Below are 19452 nucleotides of genomic sequence, written 5' to 3'. Positions count from 1 at the left end.
TTAATCGGTTTATGGTACTTAACGGTTCGGTTTTCGGTTTAACCAATAAGAAAATACTCATATATATTATATACATGATAAGAAAATTTTCAAATAAACCAGATGATTTTTCCAGCATTTGGCATGAAAGTAATAATCATAAAAGTAACAATCATTTTTCTTGCAAGTTTAAACACTAGACACATTCAAAGGAAAAAGTGTGAAAGTAACAATCGTTTAACCACTAATAAAAAGTGTGAAAGTAACAATCGTTTAACCATTAACAATAAGACAAGTAAATTTAGTATAGTCTTATTGGGTTATCGGTTTAACCATTAACAAAAATTATAAAACCGGAAACCGAACCAATAACCCAATAAAAAAATTTGCAAAACCGTTTAAAAAACCGTTAGCCCAATAACCCAATATCAATAAACCAATAGTGTTTTTTTCGGTTCGATTTATTGGTTAAATCGGTTTTTGCACACCCCTAATGCCAGTGGCGAAGCTAGAAATTTTACGAAGGATGTCCAAGAATTACATTAACTAAAAAAAATGACGAATGGGTGTATTGAAAATTTTAAAAGCAAACTACGTAATATTAATAATTAAATTTCTTTTATGAACAAATGTACAAAAAAAATTTAAGTTAAACTAATTGATTCATAATTTTAATATGTAGATTTAGTTTAATATAACGTGATCGTACGGAAGAAAAAAAAAGAGAGACAAATGGAGAAAATTCAACTTAGAATGACATTATTTTTATGCTTCAAGTCATGACGACAATAACAACGAGACATGTAAAATAAAGAGTACAATCAAACAAGGCTTTTAAAAAAGAATTCTATATGGAACCTTTTTTGCTTTTAGTTATTTTATATAAAATTCCAGGGTTGTTTATTAACTTAAATTAAATAAAAAAATATGTTTTATATTTTTTTTTTAAAATCAAAGTCAAATCAATTAAAATTTTGATTCACTTCTAAATTTTTGATCTTTTTCCTTAAATTTTTAAGTTGTATCTAATTAAGAATTATTTTATCAAATAATATTAATTTTTAATTATTTCTAATAATAGATTTATTAACTATTATTTAAATTTAGAAAGTTACTAAAAAGGCTCTTTCTAAAATATAAAAAATGGCATAAATGACAAAATTAATTTTTAATTATTTCTAATGATAGATTTATTAACTATTATTTAGATTTAGAAAGTTACTAAAAGAAGCTCTTTTTAAAATATAAAAAATGGCATAAATGACAAAATGTTGATGGTGAGGATCGAATTTGCGCTCCCCATGCACACTACTTTTTCAGCCTCAAGAACCACTGGGCTACTCATGCTTGATGGGCTCAAGGTGTCTAAAATATATTAAGTAGTCATTTAGGGTACCATTTACTTATATATATGATATAATTTTCCGACGAAGGGTGTCCGGTTGAACACCCTGACATCACTGTAGCTCCGCCCCTGGTGTATGCAAACCTTATCCCTACCTCGTGGAGATAGACAGATTGTTTCTGAAAGACCCTCCGTGCAACAACTCAAAGATGACCATGCAATGTAATTATTTTCAGTCTCCAGTCTCTAAAAACTGTGGCAGAAGCACATTGATATACATTGAATGAATCAAAACCATGTGAATCAAGATATGCAGAAAGAATGTCAAATATATTTTAATAATATAACCAATGATCTTTCCTCCCAGTTACAGATAAATAGACCTATATATGTACTTAACATATATAGGATTTGGAAGGTCCGTGAAGCAACAAAAATTTCTACTACACAGATCTTTGCTGTGCTGCTACAGATTTTCAACTCTAAGAATAAACTTAACCTATTTTTGCAACACAAAAAAAGGAATGGAAGAAAAAAGATAAAATGCCAGCAATAAGCAAGTATTTTTAGTGTTTTACTTCTATAGCTAGTTTTCAGTTTCTAGGTGTTAAGAAGAGGACTAACAAAAAATGCAGAAAGAATAGCTAATCAACAGCAGTCTTGCTTTTTCGAGGACCGGTGGGTTTTTGAAGGCTATCAAAGATTGGTTTGGTAATTGCTGCAGTAGAAATTGCCTGGAAATCTGGCTTCAAATTCCACTTTGATGTTGTCCACAGGGAAGATAACGTGCTACTGTCTGATTCCTGCAAACTCGGTGTACTTGATGACTTCCTGACACTTGCACTGTCGTTCAGAAAAGAATCGTTCAACAGCATAGTGATAGGATTTATGGAACTTGCTTCAGCATCTGGTCCAAGGAGAATTCGACTAGCTGACTTAGGTCGCAAAGCCAATCCCTTGCCAGCAGCAGCAGAAAACCCGCTGCCACTGCTGTTATCTTCTTTCAACAGCACTTCTGGGGTGCGGGAACTGAAATCAGCCTCAGATTTTTGACGCCTTCTAGACAATTTCTCGAACAATCTATTAGAGCCATTTTCAGCGCTACCTACTCCGTTCTCTGACATATCATTAGCTACACTTTTACATTTTCTATGAAGACCGAGTGGTTGATTAGAATGAGGAGTTGACATGACAAATGGTCCATCTTCTAAATAATGTGATACTCCTTTACGATAGACAGCCATTTCAAAACCTTCAGATGCAACTTTCTGATCTGCCAGTTTAGGGCCCTGATAACCTAGTAAAGAGCTCATGGCTGGTGAAACTCTTTGCTGGGAGGAAGACTTCAACTTCAGGGATTGAAATGAACCAAACAAATCAGGGTATTGGTTGCTCGGAGGGATCTGCTCAGAGCTGCTTGGCCTGTCAAGAAACAAATCACAGTTACCACATAGCTCAGCACAAGTTCTAAAGCTTTAGAATATCAAAGATGTGGTACTCAAGAAGCCAATGAGACAGAAATGACTAAGATACATAAAATAGTCTTGTAGTTGTAGATACTACTCAACATGGACGTTATATCAACTTAAGAAGAATTAAGCAATCTTCATTAGACTAGCAGTTCATATGAATACGGTTCCACAGAAACTAGTGATTTGAGAAATAATATGAATATCCTCTTTAGTTTCTCTAATCCATACTAGTGCAAGCGTTACCAAATTCATTCTAATTCTCAAGAAAAAGTAATCCAGAATATGTACCTGAAAACATATAATAGAACATGATTTCTGCAACTCCATGAGACCCCACGAATTGTCAGATGATACTAATATATAAGAACCACCTAAACATCAACTTTGTATGAAAATAGTTATAGATGATACAAGAAATTCTTCTTGTGGACAATCTTTTCTTTCTTTCAGTAAAGTTCTTGTGGACAAAGCAAAGCTTGTCTGTCTTTTTTCCTTTTAGACAGGATTTTTAATAATGCTTACACTCACTCCATTCCACTTAACATGATATGATACAAAGTACGATGGTCAAATTACCTAATTTTCGGTGTGAATTTTGACATAGAATCTTCAAGATTTTTGAAATAAACTTATGCATTACTAAATTACAAAAAAAAGTACAATAAGTCACAATAGTTATTTTTAGAAAGTAATTGAAAAAACTGTGGTTAAAGAAAAACTCATTTGACTTCCCAAATAGTAATTGTGTCCCATAAAGTGGATCAGACGAAGTAATATTACCCACAAACCAGATTACGTAAACAAATTTATACAGCACAACACAAATTATAAGTGCCTTGAATGGAAATTTCTATTTCCAACATACAACAGAGATCCACCCAAGGTAAATAGGCTCATCTGAAGCTTTTCTCCATCAGACCCACATATAAAGCTCTTGCCTAAACAAGTCCTACTTAAATATCTAAGTGAAACACGGCAGGTTATATTCTACAGGTGACATAAACAAATCACAATAACAGAGAACCACAAGCTGATACGACTTGTTCCATGTAGTGAAAGACAAATAAAAAAGATGAGAACATTCAACTAACAAATAAGGGGTAGATTGTGGTTTGTTAGGTGAAATATCTAATTCATGTCAAATTTGTAAAGAGAGAAAAGGAATGAAAGCTGAGAACAAAAAGTTCAAACAACATGCAAAGTTATGAAGGCATCTCTAGGTAACTGTGATCAGATCCCCAACACCATATTATATCAAAAGGGTGCCCCCGTACAATAAGCACTATTTTCTTAAGGAGTTAATGCAGCTCTGAACAGAGCAGAATATACCGTGTATAGCTTTCATGTCAAGAAGAATAACAAAGGAAAAACGTGCAAACAAGCAATTATAATTCATACATCTAAGCAGAAGATGAAAAGTTAAAAAAAAGAAGATAAAAGCTTTATCCTCAGACTAGTACAACAAGTTCATTAAAATAAAGGCTTTATAACCAGTACTAGAGGAAATGTTGGGAAAGAGACACTGGCATGAGATTCTAAAGAAACATTATAGTACCCTTGGGTGTCTTGACCATTTGAGACAGCGGGTGATGGTGGATGCCTCCCAGGTAATGGTATTTGAAGTGTCTTTCGAGCAAACATTTGGAGATCCGAAACCAGCCCATTCAACTTCTTAATATCAGATACCTGTCACATTAGATGATTGCACACCATGTTAAAGCCATCATCTATTTGGAGGATGCGATCCTAGGTGCAAAATGATAAAAGATATGTTGATTTTGCAGTAAAAATAAAACAAACTAAAGTTCACCATTACATAAACTGCATGCTTAGCATGTCACCTAACAGAATAAGTTCAAAACTCCTTGAATCATCACACTATTTATCCTCGCATTTGTTTCAAAATGTTCATAAAATCAGCTGGCATTCTCAGAAAACTTGCAAGTGTGCAAAAAATAATAATATATATGTATTGACATGGCAGAAGAAGAACTAGTAAGTGCATAAAGACATTTGTTATAATAATAGCCAAAAAGATAAACTTTAGCCTTTAAGGGGTTGTTTGGTACAAAAATGAATAATGCAGGGATTACAAATGCTGGGATTAGTAATGCAGGGATTAATAGTACAGGGATTAGTAATGCAGGGTTTATTTTTACCAAGTGTTTGGTTCATTGGTTCCAAACCCATTTTGGAATTGGGTTAAAACTTTATAAAAAACTCCTTTCAATTATACCCTTGAATTATTATGTAATTAGGTTAAGGTAAATAATTGCCGGACAATATTATTTTTTATGGCCTTCTAACTAGCTATGAGAAGAACAATTTTGTTGTCATGTTTGCCTTTTTTTTCACTTAAATTATTTGAGGATAAATATTTGTCATCTTAGTAAATTGATTACTTACAAAATGTCAATTTTCAATTTAAAAAAAAAGAAGATAAACTATCAACTTTTAAAATTGAAAAGACGTAAACAATAGTAAAACTGAATAAATCATCTACATTTACACATAAAAATTGCAAGTTGTAGTTTTAATATGTATGCAATTTTATAAATTGTTCAAATACAAATAATTAGAAACCACACAAATATATATACACATTCAATTAAGACGTTGATATATTTGCCTTTTTAATTAGTTAATGTTAAGCAACTCACAATTTCAAATATTGTATTAATTTGTATTGAATTTACGTAGTAACAAACAATTTCTCTAAATAATTTGTAAGCTAATTTATTTAAATAAATTTACTAGTACAAATATAAAACATAAAATCAAGAGAATAAATTAATTAATTAAAATGATTTGAGGGATATCCATGGATTAGTTATACATAGGCCCAAATTCCTACCAAACATAGTACTAAATAATACCATACATAATACATGAATTATTTATTTTAATGCGGCCTACCAAACGACCCCTAAGAGCAGTGGCTGGCTAACCATAGCTCTAGAATCCAATATACTGACAGCAGAGTTGAGAGTACATGCCAAAATGAGCTCTGCCACTACATACCTACAACCACTAAACGATCCACCAGAATTTGATGCTATAGTTACGTTTATCACCAGCAAAAACTTCTAGAGCTGCCACATTTAGGTCCGTCTTCATTCTATCAATTATGGGCACATGGAAAACAGAGTAAAAGCACACATCTACAACCAATAAAGGATCCAAGAGAACTTTGATGATCACATGCAAAAACTACTAGAGCTGCTGACTCGTCCTCCTTCTGTAAATTAAGGGCTCACAGACAACACAGTAAAATCAAACCACCTCAACAACTATTCCTCTTCTTTTTTACTTATCAAAGGGAAATAAACACCCAACTCTAACATATTGTGCCTCCCTCGTCAATTTTCACTATTACATCGTTCACAAGAATTCTCTTCTCTCTTTTTTACCAAATATGGCAAACCCCATCCCCACCAAACCTCCTTTATGAGGAGCTAAACAACAACTTTTTCTTTTATCAACTCGAACACAACAACCTCATTTCACTAAGCTATCACTCTCTTGTCAATGTCCAAAAATCTCTTTCTATATTTTAATGAAAATGGCATTTTTGCAAACTACGGCAGCTCAACTAATCAACCAGGCAGCCTGTTATAGCCCACACAAACAGAGAAACCAGGTAAAATCATATGAACAATGCATCAAATTTATTCATTCAAAAATCCCCAATTCCTCCATTCTTTCTATAATCAAAACAAAAGTAAAAACACAGCACACATGAAGCAACATCTCATAAATACCGATAACTCAATCCAACAACAACTAACCCTCAGTCCCAAACAAGTCAGGATCGACTATACGAATCCTTCATTACTCCATTTCAACTACAAAATACCAATATTTTTATTTGTATTATTTACCAAAACCAAAAAAAATTACCTCAACACCATATCTGATTGCTACACCAGGAAGGGTATCAAATTTTGTAACTTGGTGTTGAATATAATTCGATCCTCCTCCTCCGTCGTCGGACTGCGGCGGAGGTGATGACGTCATCATCGCAAATCAATTTCCGGTAAAATCAAAATCTCCCCCGCAAAAATTAACCAAAAAAAAACCGAACCCAGTTTAAATCTACATAATTTAATCAAACTAAAAATCTATAAATCATTCTTCTCTGAATATTAATAAAGAATGTATCTTTATTACCAACCCAAAACAAGAAAACAAAAAAAGTAAATTAAAAAGAAGCTTAACCCAGTTTCAGTTACACATTTTGATCAATACCCATTTAGCAAAAAATTGAAGAATTCATATAAAATTGCATCTTTTAAGTATCAATTAAAGAAATGAAGGATTAAAGAAAGAAAACAAGAAAATATAATATAGGGATCTTCTCAGATCTGGCGATCAGGTAGTTTTTTATTTTATTTTTTATTATAATTTTGTTAGTTCCTTTTTTCTTGGGTAAGAAAAATGAGAGAGAATGAAAGACGACGGGAACAGTGATGATCGAGAATTTGCAGAATTCTTTGATTTAATAGCTTTTTATATCATTCAATTTCAATTTCCTTTACCCAAAAATAAAAAGAACAAAAAGAGGACACCTGGTAAATATTTTTTATTGTTAATTATAAGGTTGAAAATGAAAAAGATAATAACACAAAGATTTAACGTAGTTCGGTATAAAAGAGATGAACAATTCACTATATAAACATCAAAATTACAAAATATAGAGACAAATAATATCATCTAATTCACTCGGACTACAAAGAGGTTCACACAAGTGATAACGTATCACTTGTGTTCTACAAATTCTTCCCCTTAACCAAAACTCTCAAAGCCTCTAGACTACATTGTGAATGTTAATTAAATTAGAAGAAGCGAACATCTATTTATAGAGTCCTAAACATTTTCCTACAAGAAAAAAATTAGCAAAATATGAAAACTTTATCTTATTCATCTATGGTAAGAAACTCAAGATAAATACCCAACAACGATGCAGAAAACATAACACTAAAATAAGAAAAGTAGTGCCGGACAAAAGAAGTAATAATAACAACAAAATAGTATGGTAACTGAAACTCGGTAAACAATATAAGATGATTAACACTAGAAACAAGAACTACAAGTGTACGACTAGTACTACGATAGGTACTAATTATATGTCTAAATCCTTGCAGGTAAGACAACACTCTACCATTACTAACATTCTACCCTAATACACGATATTCACTTCATCCTATGTAGAGTCATGTCCTTGATAATATACAGTTGCATTATGTCATGTTTAATCACCTCTCTCCAATATTTTTTATGTCTATCTTTACCCCTTTGCATACCCCTACAACTAGCCTACCTCTACTAACCTTCTACCTTAATACGTGATCTCCACTTCATCGTATCTAGAATCATGTCTTCAGTAATATGCAATTGTTTCATGTCTTATCTAATCACCTTTCCCAATACTTTTCGACCTACCTCTACCCCTCTGTATACCCCTACAAACAGTCTCTCACACCTCCTCACTGAGACCTATACACACCTTCTCTTTCCTAGAATTATGAATTCGAATCACTAAGAAAGTGAAAAAGATGAGAGTTCTTAAAAAAAAAATTAAAAAGTACCAAAATGAGGTAAAATTTATCAACACAAATGTTTGCACAAAAATATATCAACTCCCACTATAATAAAAGTTGCAATAATATGATATGATATTTATAATCAACATTTTATATACATGTCTTTAAAGATTTTAACATTCTAAATGTAATGACAATAATTTGATTATCATTAAATAATTAAAGAAAAAATTATTGCCACTAAATATCTTTTTTGACGTAATATCTTCTAAGGTTAAACCTTTTTTTAAAAAATAAAAAAATTTCATCCAATATTTAATATTTGTGTTGGGGATAGAATAAATACGAATTTATATTTAGAAGTTTCATTGGGGTAAATGATTTTTAAGAAAGGTGATTTCATACTTAAAACTTGAATATGATACATATGGTTAAGTATGAATAAATATTAATGACTCCAAAGTAACTCTTGTTGGTTAAGATTAAATGATCTAATGAAATGAGAATACATACTACAGTAAAATCTCTATAAATTAATATAGGTGAGACCATGAAATTTTATTATTTTATAGAGATATTATTTAATCGATAAATTAATATTTATTAATTTAAAGAATGGTTTGAGATTTAATGAAGGTTAATTTTGATTATATCAAAATCATTGTAACTTACTAATTTATGTATCATATTTATTGATTTCACATAAAAAAACTATATTATATATAAAGTACAACGAATACATCAAAATCATTGAATCTTACTAATTTATGTATCATATTTATTGAATATTGTCACTATCGTGCAAACAAAAGCATGGATGACAAGTGTGTTTTTTGATGAATATATTTGTTGGTTTGACCACAAAATGCACAGTAGACAAGTTTTGCTTATGGTAGATAATTGTCCAGCCCATAATAGAAACATTGAAGGACTACAAAATGTTGAATTATTTTTCTTGCCACCCAACATGATATCCAAAATTGAACCTTGTGATGCTGGGCTAATAAGAGTTTTCAAGATGTATTATCGTAACAAATTTTATCGTAAGATATTAGAAGGCTATGAAGTGGGACAAACTGATCCAGTAAAGATTAATGTTTTGGATTCTATCAATTTTGCAATCCCTGCTTGGACAACAAATGTTCAGCAAGAGACAATAGCAAAAAAATTTCGACACTGTAAAATTTGTTTGGGGGATGCAATCTCAGAGAATTTGAATGAACCCACTTGTAAAAACGCCATTCATGAACTTGATGTCACGCCTCGAGCTACCCTTGAGACGCGGACATGGGACATAGAATCACAAGTGACCCCAAGCTAACCCTGCTGGCATATCATAAGCATACTAAGAAATAATAAATTGATGCAGAAGCTTAAAACATGAAGTAAATTTGAAATGATGGGGAATACCCATATACTAAAACCGAATATATGAAAAATTTGAGAGTTTAATACAAAAGAGATATTAACTCAAATACTAATTTGAATCTAACTTTGTTTGAAAATGGCCTCTAACTGACTAGAAGTGTTGGGACAGCCCCCAGCTAAATCTAACAAAACTGAAACTAAAGACTAAATAACTGAAATAGAACATGACTATGGTCCTCGAAGAATGAGGACTCACTGCTGATGCTTCTGAGTTGGAGATCGGGAACTGATCTATGTGTGGTCTGGATGCTGAGAACCTGGATCTACATCACGAGAAAATGTAGCGCAGAGTATGTGTCAGTACTTGAAAGGTACTGAGCATGAATGATAGAGTAAAGCTGAAATAAAAATATAACTAAAAAACCAATAAAGCAAGTATATAATCTGAACATGATATAGTTACGGAATACTAAGCTAACTGAATGCAATGACCAAATTTATAACATGCTGAGACTGATTACTGACTGTACTGTAAATGTGGTCAATGTAATATAGTTTGACTGAACTATGGGAGCTACTAATAACCGACAATAAAACCACATGAGCTAAATGTGGAGTCTGATGTATACGTCTCATTGAGAGGACCCAATATACCCTGCCACATGTATAGAGGCATGACTGGCGTGATCGCTAATGATGCCCACATAGGGGACTTACAACCTTCGTGGCTCGTAGTTATGGGACTATACGGTGACTGACCCTAGTCCAACTCAGTATTATGCTACTCCCAATAAGTGATTAACACATTATGACTGAATTACTGTAATATACTGAATAGCTCAAAACTGAGATGCAATATACTGGATAGCTTAAAACTGACATGCAACTGAGAATGCAACATTAATATACTGATAATGACACATTCAAAAACTGAGGCATGTATATCTGAAATATCTGACCTAGCATGTGTAATTCAAGAACTAAAGAACTACATAGCTAGGGTTCTGAAATTCATGCAAGAAACGAAGTAATAACATGATAATCTGATTAGGAACATGTAAATAACTAAGTCAGATAATCTGTTGAAGTTCTAGAAACCCTAGGTCTAGTTATAATAAGGGAATCAAGAATCTGACTAAATTCTAGGGACCTAATGGGCGAAAGGAACCCACTAGTGAAATCCCACATACCTGGTGACGAATTCCACGGAGAAATCTTTCGATTTCGAGATTGGAACTGATGGAATCTAGTTGCGTTCTTGAACTAGGGTTCTTGACTTGTTTTCTCCTCTCAAGCTCTAATTTTTCTAAGTTTTGATTAATGATTTGACTTAGGTAAGTTCTAGTTATGTTTCAAGGCTAAAACTAACCAAAACCACGTAGTTTAGGGTTAAAGCGACATAGTTTAGGGGTCCAACGAAAAAGGAAAAGACTAAAAGACCCCTGACTTAAATTGCTGACGGGGCTAACCATGGCCACCTTCACGGACTGTGAAAGGGACCACGGACCGCGAAGTGGGTCGTGGTTCTTGATCCAGTGACCTCTGGTTGAGGGGGCTTCTTCACGGGATCCACCATGGACCATGTGAAGGACCACGGGACGTGAAGGCCCCCGTGGTCTTCACTTGATCTGATGGTCTGAGGGCCCTGCTTCACGGACCCTCCCACGGGCTGTGTGAAGGACCACAGACCGTGAAGGTGTCTGTGGTCTTCACTTAGGCCTGGGAGTTTCAGGGCTGGCTAGGGGGGTCTACTGCCTCGTTTCTACGGACGCCACCACAGTCCGTTGTTAAGACCACGACCCGTGAAGGGTCCCGTGGTCTGACATCAGGGCCTGGTGGAGTCCAACTCCCCCACCACGGGAAGGTCAACAGACCGTGGTCCCTATCACGGTCCGTGAACCCTGTCGTGGTTCACAGTCAAAGTGAGATTTCTGCAATTTTTTTCTGGGTCTGATTTTTGAGGTATTACATTATCTCCCCCTTGGGATCATTCGTCCTCGAATGAAAACTAAACTAGCTGAAATGGAGGGAAAGAGCTGCAAACCCTACCACTAAACACTGAGAAATGAATTTCTGACTGAATTGAGTTCTAAGAACATGCAAATACGCTGAAAATGTAAGTACAAACTGAAGGAACATGGTACTACGACCGAATCTGTGCATGAATGACTGAAAAACTAAAGAGGAACTATTACCTCAAACTGGAGTGGAATCGGAAGGAAAGAGGTGAGGATACTTGGACTTCATGGCTACTTCTGCTTCCCAAGTAGCTCCCTCTACGGACTGACTCCTCCACAAAACCTTGACTGAAGCGACTTCTTTGTTTCTCAACCTTCTAACCTGACAATCGATAATCTCAACTGGTACATCCTCATATGAGAGACTATCTTTCAGAGCCACACTCTCTAAAGGTACTATAGATGTTGGATCATCCACATACTTCTTCAAGAGTGAAATGTGAAAAACCGAGTGTACTACTACTAGTTCTATTGGTACTTCTAACTCATAAGCCACTTTACCAATCCTTTTCAAAATCTTATAAGGGACTACATATTTGGGACTGAGCTTCCCTTTATTGCCAAATCTCATCATCTCCTTCATTGGTGACACTTTCAGGAAAACCCACTCATGAACTTGGAACTCTAGTTCCCTTCTCCTTACATCTGCATAAGACTTCTGGCGACTCTAGGCTATCTTAAGTCTATCTCTAATGAGTGGCACTTTCTCCATAGCATCATGGACTGAATCTGGTCCTATCAAGGCTACTTCACCTACTTCAAACCAACCAACAGGAGATCTGCATCTACGTCCATACAATGCCTCATAAGGGGCCATCTGAATATTAGAATGGTAGTTATTATTGTAGGTGAACTCTATAAGAGGAAGGTGATCATCCCAACTACCCTTGAAGTCGATTGATGTTCAATGTAATCAACTGACACTATTTTGGTTCAAGTGTCAAACGATCTCGTGTAGTGATATAACCCAACCAAGGGTTGGGATTGTTCCCACAAGGAGTGGTTTTGAGAATTAGTAGAAAAATAAAATCAAGTTCTAATTATTCATAGCTATAAATATTAACGAATAAAAACATATTAAATCTAAGGAGTGATGCAAGTATCAATTATCAATGGGGATTGTATTAATTAACAACAAAAAAAGGGTAAAAATATAAGGAAACGCGATAGGGAGACGGGATTCTTGGGATGTGATAGGAATACGGGTTAAACTAGACTATCGGGTACATGTTTTGATAGTAAATTGTTGAGAATTTGTGCTAGGCTAGACTATAGTGGGGGTAAATTCTCTCTCGAGCAACTTACCCCGAATCAACTCGGTTTCTCTCGAACACTGAGTTGCCGCATTATGCACAACCTCCGCCTTAGCCCATTCACTCTCTCGAGCTGAATGTGTGGGAGAAGGACTAGGATTTACTCTCTCGAGCTGAACCCATGTCGACCCAATACCACCAGTTATCAATTTAGTAGTCTTAGTTTTATGACCTCTCTCTCGAGCAAGCCAAAAACACTAAGATGAAATCGTATTTGCAACTACAATCCCATTAAGTTCATACACAACTACTAAGCGAAATCACATTTAAACAACAAATAAACCATCAACAAGCAAGACCCAACATATAATTTAACCCATATTCACAAAATCACACCCCAAGAATTGGGGTTTTAGATAGACATGTAAAAGAGATAAAAATTTATATCAATATCAGTTTCCATCAATTGGGTATGAAGAATTAAGTCTTAAAACACGTTAAGAGTGAAGAATCTTTGAGATCCACATACAATTTCTTGGAGTTGAAACCCTTTGAATCTTCAAGGTTTTAAAATAAAGTCTCCAAAACCCTCTAAAACTTATAATCTCTCAAAAACTGTAAAAAGGTTGAATAATAGCAGTCCTATGATATGATATTCAAACAAGTATTTATAGTGTTTTGAAAATTTGTATTGTGGAGGACAATTCGGCGCAGTTAGTCGAGATCCCCGAGTGTTATGGTCGATTTCATCGCCTTCTTGATTTAGCCTTTAGCCTCTTTGCGTTTTGGGTCACTGGGCGATATAGTATTGCTTCGCAGAACTGCTCGGTGACACTCTGACTGCTCCATTTCATCGCCAACTTGATCTTTCCCTTCAGGGCTCAGCACACTGAAACAAAAGGCGATCTATAGGCCCATCGGTGACTCGCCATCTGGGCTCAATGATCTTTAGGCCTTCATTTCTTCGTTCTTTTCAACCGCCGTGTTCCTTTTTGCCAAGTAGTGTCCATGCTTTGCCTCAAACTCCAAATACCTGAAACTTAAGGATTTACATCAGTTATTGAGAGAAAATATGCATTTGAGGACACTAATTTTATTAAAATAAAGCCCTAAATGAGTCCAAATTATGGACTCATCAACACCCCCAACTTAAACTTTTGCTTGTCCTCAAGTAAATCTCAAGTTCGGCAGTCCAAAAAGGATGTCTCAAACAGTGCTACACAGGACTCAACCATGAATGTACACAACAAGGCTCAACTTACTCATGCAAGAATCAATTTTATACTCAAAGACTCAAGTTGTGATACACCATTATCAAAGAATCTCAAGCTCACTATACTTGCTTTAAATGCAAGTTCGAGTCAACAAAGGTATTCAAATGCTCTCACACAAAGAATGATTCCATATTCACACGCAATGGTTTAATTATTTAAAATTTTGGAATCAAATACAACGCTCACTCTCACAAAGAAGAACACAATGCATGCTTTCACCCTCTAGGTTTGCCCGTATTTTCCAATCAATAATTGTTTCAGCTCTCTCAAGATCAAAAAGGTTTTTTCAAGGCTTGTAATGGGGATGAGTGCAAAGGTATGTTCACTTAGGCTCAGTGACTTTCATCCTCGTGAAATGTGGTGATTTCAACACTCTCTTTCCTCTTCTTTTATCAATTTCTTTAGTGCTCATAAGTCATCCCATTATTCACTTCCATGGATTGTTCGGAACCCCATTTCTTTTGACATTTCTCATAACTTTATTTCACAACTTTTTTCTTTTTCTTTTCTCTTGTCTTTTTTTTTTGTATGGAGTGGTTCCATTTTTCTCAACACCATGGGCTAAAAGAGACTTTTATTGCACTTCTTGACTTGCCTTTTCTTTTCACCACACCCCAACTTAGGCTTTTGGCCTAAGTTGGCTATTCAATCAACCATAAATCACGAGGATTATAGGTAGTGGATTTAATAAAGGTCATGTTTTCATCAAGTTTCTTCCAAAGAAAGGTAAGGCTCAAGGGGTGTTTAAAAGAGGTTCACACACTCACAAGGTAGGCCACAAAAGAGGTATATGTCAAATTGGCTCACACTCTTTTGAAGTTGCCTAAGATCATATCAAGAGATAGCCTTACTTAGTCGACCGGACCAACTGGGAAAATTCTAGGTGTTATCATGCATGGTTCACAATAAGCTCATCACACAATGCATCGACACCAAGTCAAACAAGACTCCACACTTTCGCTAGTGTGCAACGTTCATTACAAAAGAATCAATTCGATAATTGGCTAGTCACAACGAGATGCAAAGAGTTCACATATTGACTATGTAACTTCAATTGGTCTCATCGTAGCCGCACATTCATGTTTGTTCTATTATGATCACTATTTGAGTCATTGATATAGATCAAAACCGAGACTCAAATTTGCTAAAGAACAGCCACATTCCACACGTACAAGAGGTGGTGAAAATTTTAATTTTTTTGGAAGGGTCAAAATCATTTACAATTTAAAATAAAAGGAGCCACAAGCTCAAACATCTACAAGAAGCAGTGTAAGACACAATTATAAGCACAACGACCCAATTATATGCACAAAAACAACGAAGCATCAATATTCACACAAAAGGTGGGCCTCACCCCACCACAAATAAAAATCATTTGTCCTCAAATGCAAATAGGAATTATTCAACAGTGAAGTAAAGCAAAACAGAGAGGGAGGTAAAGAGGGGATCCTGTCTATGCAGTCTCTCCATTTGTCTGGGCATCAGTGCCCGATGCCTCCCTGAGCCTGGGAATCATACCCGAGGTTACATCAAGAGGAACAACAGTACCAGATTCACCAAGTTCTGTTGAGTGTGAGTCTGCTAGAAAGACATGCACCGCCCTGCAGAATCCTCGGGCCCATGAAGGAATATTAGGGTGTAGGGTAATGGTTTTTCTGGCAGAAGTGGGCCTCTTGCCCTTTTTCCCAGTAGTTGTGGGTAGTTTCGTAGCTTTGCCTTTCGAAGTAGCTGCATCCTCATTTATCACAATCCCTTTAGACTTCTCTTGGGCTGGTGTTATTCTTTCAGCAGCTTTTGATTTAGTCATGCTGCAAAATCTCGAAGAGAAGTTAGAAAACCTAAACAAAAGCACATCAGAACAATTTTAGACATGTTCGCCAAACCAGAGGGCGAATCGTCGAATTTCTTGGGCGAGCTACATATAGCTCGTTGAAGGAATTAGCTCTAAATACTGTGGCAAGTAGGCAATGGGGAGGACCACTCGGGCGTGTCGCCGATAGCTTTCGGCGAACAAGGATAGGCCTGCCGAAAGTTCCAGTGCACAAAGGTTCAGGGGTGCAGACAAAAGGTGACTGAAAAGACTTTCGGCGAGTCACCGAGTGCTTTTGGCGACCTCAGGCTTCTCGCCGAAAGTTACAGACTTCAACTACTAACTTAGCAAGAAATTAAAGGCGAGATGGGGCACTAGGCGAACCGCCGAGTGGTTTGGCGAGCTCGACCAGCTCGCCAAATGACCCAACATGCCTACCTTTAACCCACTTTCTCGAATTCAACCCCACAACCCCCGAAAATAAAATCAAAGCATGCACTAGTTCAATTAAGCCAGACCCATCACACCCAAACACACCCCTCAAATTTTAATCCAGTTTAAGGCATCCAATCACGGATTTCAACAATTTAACTTAGTAAGGGAAGATTATCAAATCAAAATAGGAAATCAAAATTCTAATCCTACCAGAGAGGCCCAACATACATCAACAAAATGATATTATTGCATTTGAGTACAACTTTTGATAAAAGAAACTCAGGGCTCGGAAACCAACCTTAGATGCCGATTAAGATGCTATTGATATGCTAGGTGGCAATGCAATCCAATCTCGAGCACAAATCCGCACTTAAAAAACTCTAAAAATGTGAAAATATAGGAACTAGTGTGCGGGTGTGAGTTTGGGAAGATAAGAAGTGATGGAAAGTGAATGAGTTAGAATTTTTAAACCTTTGGCCTACAAAACTGTCCAGTTTTCTCCCATTCGGCGACATTAGTCGCGCTCGCCTAACCTCTTGGCGATCCGCTGAGTGTTCATTCACCTCGCTGAATATTACAAAACCTCTAGTGAGTGTGGGGGTCCCAACGACGGTTTCCATCGAGATCGCTGACATGGTCGGCGATTCGCCAATAATTTTCCTAGGTTCGCCGAGTTTTACAGACTCCAATTTGATGATGTCTTGAGTCAAATGGTGGATAAGGTCGGGTTCACCGACCTCTTCGGTGACCCGCCGACTGGACCTGTTGCTCACAACCCTGTATTTTTTTTGCACACTTTCCACACTTCAACCTGTACAAACAAACACACTATTAGTTTACCAAAACACAAATAAAAAAAATAGTTATGGGTTTTGGGTTGCCTCCTAAACAATGCCTTAGTTAACGTCATGGCACGACGCAAGTCCACATTCAAACCTCATTCTTGGGGTTAGCCATAGTATCACTAGGCAAACCCCATGCTGTCTCGGATCGAGATGAGACGATATATGACCCATTTGGGTCTCCAAACTGCTTTATCGATACTGAATGGGAGGTGACGGTCTGGCTAAGGGTGGACACATCTTCTTTCATTCTTTCAAAAAAATTCTGACCCTTCAACTTTGTTAAGGATACGAGAAAGCATATCCTCAACTTGCCACCTTCCGAATCTTTTGGCGCTCATGGGAGGCACATACATGTCCTTCTCCCATCCTTCCAATTAGGATTTCGGTCCCTCCATTATCTGTCGCGATCCTTCCAACCATCTTCTCTAGCCCAACTTGGTTACCACCCTGCCTTGGGTAGTTTGAACGATAACCACTGCCTTGGTTGGCTAGAAAATTTACCTCCTTATTATACAAATTTTCAAACTTCGTCTCCTCAGGATTTGCACACCCGATACCCACAACATTGACACCCCGAGCACCAGCTCCCATGACATTTTTGGACAAAATATCAAGTTGTGTCATGATCTTGGCCATGTTTTGGTCCCTCTCTTGATCTTTTTCCATCTGCTCCTTGGTTAATTTGAATGTAAGAGGGGAGACTTGATCTTCATGGGTGTACCAAGCCCGATTTATCGTGGTCATGCCATCCAATAGCTGAGTTGCTATCACGTAAGGTTGTTGCATCAATCCTTCTGGCGAAAGTTGGCCGCAACGCCCTTGTTCACCGAGTCTAGGCTCCAGTAGAAATATTGCAGCAATACGTGTCAGGCAAGCCATGAGTCGGGCATTGGAGCACCAACTTCTTGAATCGCAGCCAAGTCTCATGAATTGGCTCGCCCTCCAAACGCTTAAAGCTTGGATACTGTCGAAGAGTCATCATCTTCGAGGAGGGAAAAAATCGCACATTAAATGCGGTGACCAACTCCTCCCATGAAGTGATAGATTCGCATGGCAACTCTGCCAGCCACTTGCACGCTTCTCCTATCAACGAGAAAGGGAATAACCTTAACCGAACTGACTCCTGAGAGATGCTTTTGAAAGAGAATGGTTCGCACACATCCACGAAGTTTCGAAGATGCTCATGAGGATCCTCATGAGCCAATCCATTGAAAAGTCCCTTTAGTTGCAACAATTGCAACACAGTGCGTGTTATATGGAACACTGCATTTCCTTCGGCTGGAGGTAAACGGATGGCCCCAATACCTCCCATGAGATGGGGGTCATTAATGTAGGGCTCTTTGACATTGTTGATATTTCTGATGTCGTCTTGGTGGCCCACCTGGCTGTCGTTGTTGCCATCAACACTCATGCTTCCTGAAATATTTACACAAACAAACAAAACTAAACTAAAAATTAAGTAAGTAGAACTACAACTAACAAGAATGAAAATCCTACTTAATACAAATTCTCAACTAACACCATTCCCCGCAGACGCCATTTTGATGTTCGACGTAATCAACTAACACTATTTGGTTCAAGTGCCAAATGATCGTGTAGTGATATAACCCAACCAAGGGTTGGGATCGTTCCCACATGGAGTGGTTTTGAGAATAAGTACAAAAATAAAATCAAGTTCTAATTAGTCATAGTATAAATATTAACGAATAAAAACATACTAAATCTAAGGAGTGACGCAAGTGTCAATTATCAATGGGGGTTTGTATTAATTAACAACTAAAAATGTAAAAAAATAAGGAAATGCGATAAGGAGACGAGATTCTTGGGATGTGATAGGAATACGGGTTAAACTAGACTATCGGGTACATGTTTTGATAGTAAATTGTTGAGAATTTGTGACTAGGCTAGACTATAGTGGGGGTAAATTCTCTCTCGAGCAATTACCCCGAATCAACTCGGTTTCTCTCAAACACCAAGTTGCCGCATTAAGCACAGCTTACGCCTTAGCCATTCACTCTCTCGAGCTGAATGTGTGGGAGAAGGACTAGGATTCACTCTCTCGAGCTGAACTCATGTCGACCCAATACCATCGGCTATCATTTTAGTAGTC

At 36.5% G+C, this 19452-nt stretch overlaps 3 protein-coding genes across 6 annotated transcripts in view; 2 read left to right on the top strand and 1 right to left on the bottom strand.

Annotated features, from left to right (window-relative positions):
• LOC125821735 (MAP3K epsilon protein kinase 1-like) overlaps window positions 1-19452 on the top strand; it is a 602763-nt gene that overhangs the window by 82880 nt on the left and 500431 nt on the right. The window lies entirely within an intron of this gene.
• Window positions 1872-7277, bottom strand: LOC125821742 (uncharacterized). 2 transcript variants are annotated; one of them, XM_049501124.1, is made up of 3 exons: window positions 6697-7277; window positions 4352-4482; window positions 1872-2746 (listed from the first exon to the last, which is right to left on the bottom strand). In XM_049501124.1, the coding sequence occupies exons 1-3, from the start codon at window positions 6814-6816 to the stop codon at window positions 1969-1971; spliced, it is 1029 nt and encodes a 342-aa protein (XP_049357081.1). In that variant the 5' UTR covers window positions 6817-7277; the 3' UTR covers window positions 1872-1968. The 2 variants fall into 2 exon arrangements, with proteins under 2 accessions (XP_049357081.1, XP_049357082.1); XM_049501125.1 differs by lacking the exon at window positions 6697-7277 and adding an exon at window positions 5745-6187.
• Window positions 9205-19452, top strand: part of LOC125821750 (CENP-B homolog protein 2-like) — a 30938-nt gene continuing 20690 nt past the window's right edge. The window contains exon 1 of the mRNA XM_049501131.1: window positions 9205-9594. Coding sequence (XP_049357088.1) covers window positions 9205-9594 — 390 coding nt within the window. The remainder of the gene's footprint in view (window positions 9595-19452) is intronic.

This window comes from Solanum verrucosum, unplaced genomic scaffold, assembly GCF_900185275.1.
Source record: "Solanum verrucosum unplaced genomic scaffold, falcon-dt-bn FXZP01000210.1, whole genome shotgun sequence".
In the NCBI taxonomy this organism is placed as follows: domain Eukaryota; kingdom Viridiplantae; phylum Streptophyta; class Magnoliopsida; order Solanales; family Solanaceae; genus Solanum; species Solanum verrucosum.
Note: the sequence above shows the minus strand (reverse complement) of the source record. Positions and strands in the feature narration are given on the sequence as shown.

Coding starts and splice junctions, on each gene's coding strand:
- LOC125821742 (XM_049501124.1), bottom strand. CDS start 6,816: ATGATGACGTCATCACCTCCGCCGCAGTCCGACGACGGAGGAGGAGGA. Junction 4,483..6,696: donor CAATCAGATATGGTGTTGAG/GTAATTTTTTTT, acceptor CTAATGTGACAG/GTATCTGATATTAAGAAGTT. Junction 2,747..4,351: donor AATGGTCAAGACACCCAAGG/GTACTATAATGT, acceptor GTTTCTTGACAG/GCCAAGCAGCTCTGAGCAGA.